General features: G+C 51.1%; 1 protein-coding gene across 1 annotated transcript in view; it reads left to right on the plus strand.

Moving 5' to 3' along the window:
- Window positions 1–12,306, plus strand: part of NTNG2 (netrin G2) — a 65,937-nt gene that overhangs the window by 40,963 nt on the left and 12,668 nt on the right. Inside the window, exon 3 of the mRNA XM_052649319.1 lies at window positions 10,723–10,895. Coding sequence (XP_052505279.1) covers window positions 10,723–10,895 — 173 coding nt within the window. The remainder of the gene's footprint in view (window positions 1–10,722; window positions 10,896–12,306) is intronic.

A 12,306-nucleotide genomic window follows, 5' to 3' on the forward strand; every position in this document is an offset into this window, starting at 1 on the left:
TTGAGCGGCTGTCAGGCCCCCAGCCAGGCCCAGCGGGTGGACGGGATGGGGTGAAGTCCGCGTGTCAGTCTCCTCCTGGCAAGAGCAGGGCACGTTTCCCTGAGAACTTGGGTTGTGTGTGATGGCCTGCTCCAGGAGGTGAGGCTCAACCCTGCCTCCGGTCCCTCCTGGCCCTCCCCTGGGGCTCGTTAGGGACTCATCAACTGAAGAACAAGAAAGGACTTAGGGACTTAGGCGGGGAGGCAGCTGTGCCCCCCTCTCTGGAGGGCGGGCGGGCAGGCAGCCGGACCAGCTTGCGGTGGGTGGGTGGGCAGAGACATCTCAGGCCAGGCCTTGAAAGCGATCGGGGATTGGGCAGAGGGCCGGCGTTCACCATGAGGGTGAGCAGGGGTGGCAGGTGGGGCTGCCAGATGAATGCAGACTGCGGGGCCAAACCTGAATTTCAGATAAGCCACAAGTATTAATAGTGTTTTTAGTGCAAACACGTCCCAATTATTTCATGGGACATGTGGGCAAAGCTTGTTTTATTGCTCTTGCTTTATTGAACTTCGAAGATACTGTGTTTTTCACAAATTGAAGGTTCGTGGCAGCTCTGCATCAAGCAAGTCAGTTGGTGCTGGTTTTCCCACACTGTTTTTAGGGCTTCCCTGGTAGCTCAGCTGGTAAAGAACCCGCCTGCAATGCAGGAGACCCCGGTTCGATTCCTGGGTCAGGAAGATCCCCTGGAGAAGGGATAGGCTACCCACTCCAGCATACTTGGGCTTTGCTTATGGTTCAGCTGGGAAAGCGTCTGCCCGCAATGCGGGAGACCTGGGTTCGATCCCTGGGTTGGGGAGATTCCCTGGAGAAGGAAAAGGCTACCCACTCCAGTATTCTGGCCTGGAGAAGTCCATGGGATCTCCAAGAGTAGGACACGACTGAGCGACTTTCGCGTCCTTGCTCACTTCAGGTCTCTGAGTCACGGTTTGGTAATTCTTGCGCCATTTCAAACTTTTCTTATTATTACATTTGTTGTGGTGACCATCGGTCTGTGATCTTACTACTATGACTCACCAAAGGCTCAGATGAGGGCTGGCATTTTTCAAAATGTAGCATCTCTTTAGTTAAAAGCTGTACATTTTTGCAGGCACAATGCTGTTGCAGTGAACAGACTACAGTATAGGGTAAAGATGAACTTTTTTTTGGCCACTCTGGGTCTTCATTGCTGTGCACGGGCTTTCTCTGGTTGTGGTGAGTGGGGTCTACTCTTCGTTGCGATGTGGGGTCTTGTTGCAGAGCAGTCCCTTCAGAATGCTATTCTCTAAGCCCCCAGTCTTCCAGTGCTTGCCGCTCTCAGGCTTAGCTGCCCCTCGGCTTGTGGGATCTTCCCAGACCTGTGATCAAACCTCTGTCCCCCACATTGGCAGGTGGACTCCCAGCCACTGGACCACCAGGGAAGTCCCTGCACGTAATGTTTATATTCTTCGAGAAACCATAAGTATCATGTGGCTCCCTTTATTGCTGTATTTGCCTCATTGGTCTGGAACTGAACCCACGGAATCTCTGAGACCTGCTTAAACTTGAAAATTATGTCCTGTTTACCTGAAATTCAAGTTTAACCAGGGATTCTATATTTTTATTTACTAAATCTGGCAACCATAGTGACAGGAGGCCCTTCAGGGAAGCGACTCTAAGACACTGGGCGTGTTCCCCTGGTGGGGGCCCCCAGGGACCCAGAGAACAAGTCAACTGATGGAGGGCATTTGTGCTGGCTGCCAAGAGGGGGTCTAGGGTAGGGTGCTGGCAAGGCAGCTCGGATGAGGGGAACTGTCCCATGGGGCTGGGCACCTGTCAGATAAGGACAGTTTTTGTTCCTAGGAATCCACAGATTCTCACTGATACCACTTGTGGGCCATTACAAGGGCAACACAGCTGACGTGTGTGGAAGGCTGGCTATGCGCCTGACCCTGTGCTGAGCACTGCCCCCATGCCAGCCCATCCTCATCCTCTCATGCGCGGCCCTATGGGAGCCGTCAAGTCCCCAGTTTACCAGGAGACGAAGACCCTGAGGCTGGCCGCCCGCCCCCACGCTGCTCCAGCCAAGGCGCTGCCTGGCCTTCCACTCCAGGTGTTGCGCAGAGAGCTTCTGTACAGCATCTGCCCGCTCCCGTCCTTCCTTCCTCCGTCATTCAGCCCCTCTTGATTAGAGCCCACTGTGTGCCAGATAACTCAACAGTATGTTAGGCCCGTGAACAACTGAATATTAGAAAAGTCGAAAAGCTAAGATGTAACTCAGCCCTTCTGTTTGCAGTTGGAAGGTCTGAGGCCGGGAGAAGTGACTTGCTCAAGGTCACCTGGGCGAAACCGGAGCAGGGAATCGGCTTGGCGCTCTGGCTGCTGACTCAGCACCTCTACCCCTCCCCCACCCCCTTTCTTACCAATCCACTCCTGCCGCCGTTCACAGGGTCAGAGCCCTGGCATTCTGTGATGGGACGGGCAGCAGATCCTGATGGGCGGGATGGGGTGGAGGGGGCACTGCTGGCCAGGGGCAGGTCCCGTGGGCTGGCCGGCCTTGCCCTGTCCCTTTTGTTCATTATTAAATAATGCTTCCTGATGGACGAGCCGAGAAGTGCTGTGTAGCGGGGTCAGGTGGCTCAGGCGATGCTTTTCTGGTGAGACTGATGGCTCTCAAAGGTCAAATTCAGAAAGCAATTCCTTGGGAAAATGGATCCCATGGATGCAGGAGAAATGTCTGGGCCAGGGGTGCAGCCAGGAGTCTGGACCGCCTGCCTCGCTCCAGATGTAGACAGCGGCTGGTGTTGGGACAGAGGCGGGAAAGGCAGCTTCTTTCCCCTGCGTTTCCTTGGCCCAGGCTGGGCCTCAGAATTGGTGATGGGCTTGGGAGGATCAGCCCAGCGGCCCTCCCCCCGGCCTTCATCATCCAGGTGGAATCAAGGTAAGGGGAGTGCTGAGAGACACGGGGAGGAGAGTGGAGATGAAACCCGAGTATTGCACCCAACAGTTCTGGGTTCAAATCCAGCCTCTTCCACCTAGAGGCCTGGGGTGACTTGTGGCACTTGACCTACCACAGTCTCACTTCCTCACCTATAGAATGGGAAGAGTGATGCCTTCCGGGTTTTCACAGGGATTCAGTTAATAATGCAAGATTTTCCTCCCACTCTGTGTCTTTTCACTTTCCTGCTGGCTTCCCCCTGAAACACAAAAGTATGTAATTTTGATGAAGCCCAGGGTCTCTATTTTTTCTTCTGTGGCTTGTACTTTTGGTGTCACGTGTAAGAAACCATTGCTTAATCCAACGTCTCAAAGATTTACCCCTGTTTCTTTTTCAGTTATCTAATTTTAGCTCTTACATATAGGTCTTTGATCAATTTTGAGTTAAGTTTTGTTGATGGCATGAGGTTGAGTTCTAATATTAGTCTTTAGCATAAGGATATCTCAAATGATTTGTTTACTTACTGATTTTTTTTAATGAATACACTTTTAAATTTTGGCCTCACTTAGACAATAACATTTCTGAGATTCCCAGGTTTGGTGAATTTATCCCTTAAAAAATTACTGTGTAATCAAAGTGAAAGTCGCTCAGTCGTGTCCGACTCTTTGCAACCCCAGGGACTATACAGTCCATGGAATTCTCCAGGCCAGAATACTGGAGTGGGTAGCCTTTCCCTTCTCCAGAGGGTCTTCCCAACCCAGGGATCGAACCCAGGTCTCCCACACTGCAGGTGGATTCCTTACCAACTGAGCCACAAGGTAAGCCCCAGAATAATAGAATGAGCAACCTATCCCTTCTCCACGGGATCTTCCCAACCCAGGGATCGAACCCAGGTCTCCTGCATTGCAGGCAGATTCTTTACCAGTTGAGCTATCAGGGGAGCTGTGTAATAAAAACTAAACAAAAACTACTAAACTGTTCTGCAGTTCATACTCACATCTCTCCCAGCCATCTCGCATGGTCCACTTTGGGAGATGACGCTGATCACAATCAACATTGGGACAAAGGAAGTGTAGCAGGGGCTGACAGAGGCAGGATCATGAAAGGCCTGCCTGCAGAAGGGGCATTGGGCCTTGAACTTGACACTCTCATTAGATGTTAGCTTTAGGAGAAAGGAGCAGAGCCTGGCAGCGCACCCAGCAGAAGGACAGGGTGTGCAGAGGTCCAGAGGAAAGCGGGGTCGGAACCGTGGTGGACAGAGACAGTGAGAGACAGAGACGTGGAGAGACATAGAGGGGCACAGAGAGAGCCAGAAAGGTGAAGCCCCCCCCCCCCCACACACACAGAGGCAGCCTCACCCGAGCTCCCTGCACAGGTCAGGAAGTCTGAGAAGCAGCTCCACTGACTGGGCTCTCTTTCTGTGCCAGTCCTGATGCACCTTGCCCCACGCCGTGTGGGCTCCTCCTGGCAGCCCTGCCCAGCACGGAACTTCTCTCCATACTCATTCCAGGGCTCAACCAGGGAGGCAGAGAAGCCAAGACACCCTCTGGGAGATGAAGATGGTGGGAGGGGATGGCCAGCGTGGGGCGGGGCAGAGCCGGGGTCAGGGAGAAATGTCTGGATTTGGATCCGGAGTGGCCTTTAAACTGCATGACCTTGGACAGGCTTCTCCCTGCCTGTACCTCTCACCTCTGCCAGGCCTGCCCAGCTCTCACATTCTGTGACTCTCATCTATTGTAATTACAATACATTTCTCAGATTCAGCTGCCCTTTAACAAATGTTTAACAAGCCAAGGTCAGTGTGATCATCCAAAGTTAAGATGGCAATCTTTTCTTTCTGTAGCTGATATCTAAAAATATCTGATCTTCGGGCCAGAGGCATGGTGTACATTCCACACAGCTGGGGTGTTCCTGTCCAGCTAGCTCCATGAGATGTTAAATAGGAATTCAGATGAAAAAAATTAAAACCTTCCGAGGCCAAATATGTTTTGCAAACCTTAGTTAGACAATGTCAGCAGGTTTCTTTCCTGCAGGACTTGTCAGAGCCTTTGATGTGCTAACGTACACTAGGACTCTGGGTGAAAAAGTGAAAGTGTTAGTCACTCAGTCATGTCCAACTCTTTGTGACCCCATAGACTGTAGCCCTCCAGGCTCCTCTGTCCATGGGATTTCCCAGGCAAGAATACTGGAGTAGGTAGCCATTTCCTCCAGCGGGAGAACTTCCCAACCCATGGATCAAACCCGGCTCTCTTACATTGCAGGCAGAACAGATTCTTTCCTGTCTGAGCCACCAGGGAAGCCCTGGGCGGAGGGGCCAATCAGGGAGCGGGAAGGACAGCGTTAGGGGAGCATCATATGTGTTGACCAATAAGATTCAAACACAGAATCTTTCTTTGCCATGGACCATCTTTGGGTCTAATGTTTCCAGGAAGAAGGGTCCCCAGTGCCAACGGGGGCCTGCCCAACCCTCTTTGTGCCTTTCCCAGAACCTAGCATATAGTAGGCCCACAGTACTCGTGTGGTAGTAGATTGGAGCTCCAGAGAAACAGGGAACAGACTCTCTCAAGCTCCGTGTATTTCAGCTTTGTGCTGCAGTAAAACCTGACAGGGCCAGGGTGCAAGGAACATGAAGTTAAAACAGCATAGTCTTTCGCGCCAGCTGATGCATCGGAATTCTAGTCCAGAGAATTCAGCGGACATCTGTGGACCCGGGCACTGAGAGTCATGAGCGTCACGTGAAGCGATGGCTTCCCAAACAGGACCCTGATAGACCTGCTTCTCCTCCTGAGAGGAAAGACCTGTGTGAGCTCAGGAACCAGCCTGATTTCGGGTTTCAAATCTCATCTGTTTCCTGCTCACCAAAGTGACCTGCTCACTGTAGAGGATGTAGGAGACATGCAAAGTGACACGGAAGGAAGGAAATCATTTACAATCCCATCCCCTCCCTCCCTAGACAGCCACACGAGTACCGAGATGTGTTGTCTGCTGGTGTTCCAGGTGTGAAGTCACACGCAATCAGGAGCTGACTATAGTCCGATGTGTGTGTGCATGCTAAGTCGCCTCAGTCATGTCCCACTCTTTGTGACCCTATGGACCATAGCCCACCAGGCTGCTCTGTCCATGGGGTTTTCCAGGCAAGAATACTGGAGTGGGTTGCTATGCCCTCCTCCAGGGGGTCTTCCCCACCCAGGGACCACACCCATATCTCTTAGTCTCCTGGATTGGCAGGTGGGTGCTTTACCATTCATACCACCCGGGAAGCCCATAGTCTGATAATAATCTGCTTGGGCCGCCATAATGGAGTCCCACAGAGTGTGGGGCTTTAACTACAAACATGCATTTATTCCCTCACAATTTTGGAGGTTAGAAGTCCAATATCAAGATGCCGGCAGGGTCAGTTTCTGGTGAGACCCCTCTTTCTGGCTTGCGGATGGTCTACTTATCACTGTGTCCTCACATGATAGAGAGAGCTCTGGGGTCTGTTGCTCCTCTTATAAGGGCACTAACCCTATGCGATTAGGGCCCCACCCTTCTGACCTCATTTAACTTTAATTTCCCCTCCAAAGACTCTGTCGTACATGACTTGCTCTGTCGTGTCTTACTCTTTGCGACCCCATGGACTGTAGCCTACCAGGCTCCTCCATCCATGGGATTTCCCAAGAATACTGGAGATGGGTTGCCATTTCCTTCTCCAGGAGATCTTCCCGACCCAGGGATTGAACCCGGGTCTCCTGCACTGTAGGCAGACGCTTTACCATCTGAGCTATAGGGAAGTCCAAGGACTCTGTCTCCAAATACAGTTGCATTGAGTGTTAGGGTTTCAACGTATGAATTTGAGAGTGACACAGTTCGGTCCATAGCACTATAATACATACAATTGGTGTCCTACTCTTTTACAATCCGTATTCTAACCCATATTCACTTCTTGGACTCCAGAGCTGGATATCTCTGAGTTCCAGTCCCAGTCAGTTTTGGGCAGCCCTGTGACTCTGGGCAAGATGCTTAATCTCTCTGAGCCTCTGTTTCCTCGTCTTTAAAGCAAAGGTGACAGTGATACCAGCTCTGGTAGCCATTCAGAGGCCAAATGAGATGCCCGTTGGCACACAGCAGACACTCACTAGTTTTGGTCTTTTCATTTGTATTAGGAACATTTCCCAGGGCTTGAAATAGCCTCTGACAACAAAATGTTTAGTCGCTAAGTCACGTCTGACTATTTTGTGACCTCATGAACTATAGCCTACCAGGCTCCTCTGTCCATGGGATTTCCCAGGCAAGAATACTGGAGTGGGTTGCCATTTTCTTCTCCAGGGGATCTTCTTGACCCAGGGATCGAACCCAGGTCTCCACAATGCAGGCGGATTCTTTACCACTGAGCAACCAGGAAAGAAATATTTAATGGCTTTATAATACCCCATAGCATGGCTGTATCTAATTTCCATAACCATCCTGCAAGATGATCTGATGTCAGAGAGAAGTTATAAGAAGGAAGGTGGGGACTTGTCTGGTGGTCCAGTGGTTAAGACTCTGAGCTTCCACTGGCAGTGGGGTGTACGAGTTCAATCCCTGGTCCAGGAACTAAGATTCGTCCCGCTGTGCAGTCCAAAAAAGAAGAAGTTCTTGAACTGAATTAAAATGAAAATGCAACGTATCAACAGAAAATTATTAAAATTAAAAAATATATTTATTACAAAAGGCAGCTCTGACACTTCTGAAGCAGCAGGCAGCAGGTTAACTCAGAGCTGCAGAGCTGCTAGAAACCTGGCAAGCAGCTCCCCCCGGTTTGGGATCCTTGCCCTGGAAGGGCAGCCTCACAGCGGTGCCCCAGTCAGATGGAGACAAGGAGGGTTGGAGTGGGTGGGGGCAGTTAGAGCCAGGATAAAGGGTCTGGCAGGACAGATTTATGAGGCGGGAAGACGCAGGAAGTTAAATATTCATCATGTGGATAAGCAGAGGCTAAGGGGGGACACTCCATCCAGGAGGCGCGTCACTGAGTGGGAGGCGAGGTGTGAAGAGGAGGGGGAATCATGAGCTGAAGGAGAAATGCTGGGTAAGCTTTCAGCAAACAGTCTTAGAGATGCTGGGAGCCAGTGATGGGGAATATTGCCCACTCTGGGCATCACTGGTGGGATGCAGGTGCCTCTACCCTCGTCCAGGCCACTGCCCTCGCTGCCAGCCGGGCACGGCTTCCTCCCTGCCGTCCCCCACCCCACCATGCCCGGGCTCTGGTCTCCCAGACAAAGCATCCTTCATGGAGCCGCCACGATGACATATAAAATGCGAGCCAGAGCAGGACACCTCTGACCTTCCCAGGGCTTCCAGAACAGAATCCAGCCTCCATGTCAGGTCTGGCCACCTCCTCCCCTCTTCCATCTCATCTCATCTCAGGCCTCATTGGTTGAGCTCTTCTTGGCCCAGGGATGTCTTCCCTCGTGTTCTTGTCTCCTCCAGAAGGTTCTCGCCTCTTTTCCTGAGTAACTCTTGATGCTCTTGCAGGTCTCAGATTTAAATTGTTCTTCCTGGAAGCCTATCCTGCTCCCCACTCAGACTGAGACCCTACGATCCCCTCTCCTTTGTAGAACACATGGGCACCGATGACAGCTGACATTGATGTTTAATTAAAAAGATTTGCGTGATTATTGTTTTAAGATTAGGTCTTCGTGGAGTTTTAGGTTTACAGAAAATTGAGTGGATTGCACAGAGGACTCCTAATACCTAGGTTATTAACATCTTGCTTTCCTATGATGCCTTGGTTACAGTTGATGAACCGATACTGATACGTCGTCGTCAACTCAAGTCCAGCTGACATTAGCGCTCTGTCTTGATGCTCTCTGGGTTCTGAGGGTTTTGACAAATGCATAACATCATGGGTCCACCATGACAGTGTCATACTGATCACTCCACTGCCCTTCAAATCCCTTGGGCTCCACCTATTAATCAACTCCCTGCCCTTCCCCCACCGCTGATTTTTTTTCCTTGTCTCCCTGCTGGACGCCATCCTCCATCAGAATAAGGACCCCATCTGCTTTCTCAACCATTGTACTTACCATTCCCAGCTCAGAGTCTGGCACATAACAGGTGCCCTATAAATATTTTTCTTTGCTTATTTTAATAAAAAGAAAATTCTACCAAACATGTTATTCTGCTTTTTACAAATATTGACAATATATCTTGGAAATCTTCCCATATCAGAATGTAGAGCACTCTTTCTCTCTCTTTTATTACAGAGGTTTTCCAACATGCATACAAAAATAGAATCTCCTGTAATGAACTGCCACATACCTGTCACCCAACTTCAGCAGTTAACTCATAGCCTTTCTCGTTTTGTCTGCAACTCTCCCCATGTTCTCCCTTTCTGTGTTATTCTGAAGCAGATCCCAGCCATCAGATCACTTCAACTGTAAATATTTGTGTGTCTCTAGAGATAAGGGCTTTTAAAAACATAATCACAATACCATCACTGCAGTTAATAAACATTAATTTAACATTGGGCTTCCCTGGTGGCTCAGACGGTAAAGAACCCACCTGCAATGCAGGAGACCCAGGTTTGATCCCTGGGTCAAGAAGATCTCCTGGAGAGGGGAATGGCTACCCACTCCGGTGTTCTTGCCTGGAGAATCCCATGGACAGAGGAACCTGGTGGGCTACGGTCCATGGTGTCGCAGAGTCGGACACGACTGAACAACTAACACACAATTTAATATCACCAAATGTGGTTAGTGTTCAAACTGTCTCACAAATACGCTTTGTTTATTGGAGTTTAGGGGTTGTTTGAACCAAGGCCCAGATGAGGTCCAGTCCTGCCCTTGGTTGCTTTGCCCTTGAGGTTTTTCTTGATCTGGGTTCCTCTTTCCTCTGTATCAAGTTTTGACCCCCCTTGCAATTCATCGGTCCTACAAGCTATGTCATCACTTCTGGATTTTGCTGACTGCAATCCCCCCTGGTGGTGTTTAGTATGTTTCTCTGTCCTCTGTCTTCACTAATGAGTTCATAGCTGATCCAGAATCTTTGATCCAGAGCGTTGATCAGATTCAAGTTCGATTTGTCTTGACAAGGCTGCTTCAGGGTGGGCTGTACCCTCCCACTGGGAAGTTTTTCTCTGGACGTCTCTGTTGCTGCTATGTGCTCACAGCCATCCATTCAGTAGGGGATGCTGCATGACGACTTTCTAATTCTATCTTTCCTTCTTCAATTAGCAGCTGGACTGCTTCTATAAAAAGAAACATCCCCTCATCAACTGTTGGTTACCTGGAGGTACACTTTATATAGGACATGCAAGAAAAATGCTTGATTCTTTCCCTTTATTTACTGATTTCAGAATGATGAGTTGCCTATAAATATTTGAATGAATGAATGAATAATACATGTATGGATGAATTGACAGGGTTTTGGGAATCAAGGCTTCTTTCTGCCCTCAAGGGCACGGGTGTGGGCCACAGCCAAGAGTGGAGATGCCACTTGAGGCCAAGGCCAGGTCCATGCAACCAGGGGCAGGTAACTCTTGCTACCTGTCAACCACCATGGTTGAGAGCCACGGCAATCGAAAGCTGTGTTACTAAAAATACAGCATCTGGGACAACCCCGTGAGAGGCAGGAGCCAGGGGCACCTCTTTCCGGAAGGACTCAGAATGGTGCCTCGGGGGTACTTGTCCCAAAGGAGAGTCTCGGCAGGTTGGACAGGTGGCCTCAAGGGTCCCTTCCCGGCCACCCCTGACACTCTCCCAGCCCCCCAGGGAACCGGAACAGCCCCCCTACACGCTCACTGATGCCTTGCCCCCTCCCTGTCCCCCCAGGTGCAAGTGCAACCTGCATGCCAACCTGTGCTCCGTGCGCGAGGGCAGCCTGCAGTGCGAGTGTGAGCACAACACCACGGGCCCCGACTGCGGCAAGTGCAAGAGGAGCTTCCGCACGCGGTCCTGGCGCGCCGGCTCCTACCTGCCGCTGCCCCACGGCTCTCCCAACGCGTGTGCGTACACAGACTGGCCGTTGCACTCGGGCACCCCCCACCCCTCCCCACCTCAGACCAGCAAGGCCATGGGCTCCCCCAATCTTCAGCCTCAGGAGCTGCAGATCTCATCACGAACATGCACACACACTTGCACAAAGGTGTGCACACAAACACGCTTGCACAGACACACGTGTGAACACACACACATTCACACATAGATTTGCACACACAAACATGCACACATGCATGCACGTATGCATGTGAACACATGCACACACTCCCAAAGATATGCACACACAAACATGCACATGTGCACAAGCTGACACGTGTGAACACATGCCCACACTCACACAGGTATGTGCACACATGAACATGCATACATGCATGCAGACTCACATGCGCACACACACAGAAAGGTGTGCACACAAACACGCATGCTTGCACACACAGGAGTGTGCACACACAAACATGCACATGTGCACACGCTCACATGTGAACACATGCCCACACTCACACAGATGTGCACACATGAACATGCATACATGCATGCAGACTCACATGAGCACACACACAAAGGTGTGCACATAAATATGCATGCATGCACACACGGGTGTGCACGCACAAACATGCACACATGCGTGCACATATGAACACACACAAACATGCACACGTGCATGCACAGATACATTTGTGAGCTCATGTGCAGGTACACAAAGGTGTGCACACAAACATGCACGTACTGACACATTTGTGAACACATGCACACACACTTGCAAAAAGGTGTGCACACAAACATGCATGCATGCACTGACACACATGCACACACATGTGCACACATGGGCACACCCTTTTTAACCAAACTCCCAAGTGCCAGGCCTTGTCATCAAGACCCTCTAGCATGCCTGCCTCCTGCTGGGAACCTAAGATGAGCTGACTCAGCATCCTTCTCACTGACCTTCCCCTTCGTGACCCCCAGGCAGGAGAGAAGGCCCACAGGGTGTCAGGGAGGAGTGGGTGGGGACCCCTCCCTCCAGGCTGACCATGAGGAGCAGCACCATCCCTCGTAAATGTCTCAGTGTGTACAGGACATTTACAGGCACTGCATGGCACCAAATGCCATGGGGTCCCCCCTTGACCCTCCGGGTGGCCCCTGGAAGTGGGTGTCCTGGCCGCATTTTGCAGAGGGATGCTCCGAGGTCCTGGCCATGCCCTCTACCCAGCCCCTGCTCTCTCGGCTCAGTCTTCCAGTGCCAGAGTCCATCCTCAGGGTGTGCCTTCACACACCTGCACCGTGAACACGCTTCGGGGTCCCCGTCATCATTCCCCAGCACAGTCCCTGGGTGTCTCCTTGAAATTGAGTCCCAGAGAGCCCCCAGCTGCTGTGGATAAGGGCCCAAGCTCGTCCAGGGTGGGCTTTCCCCAGCCAGCC

Source organism: Budorcas taxicolor, chromosome 11, assembly GCF_023091745.1.
Source record: "Budorcas taxicolor isolate Tak-1 chromosome 11, Takin1.1, whole genome shotgun sequence".
Lineage (NCBI taxonomy): Eukaryota > Metazoa > Chordata > Mammalia > Artiodactyla > Bovidae > Budorcas > Budorcas taxicolor.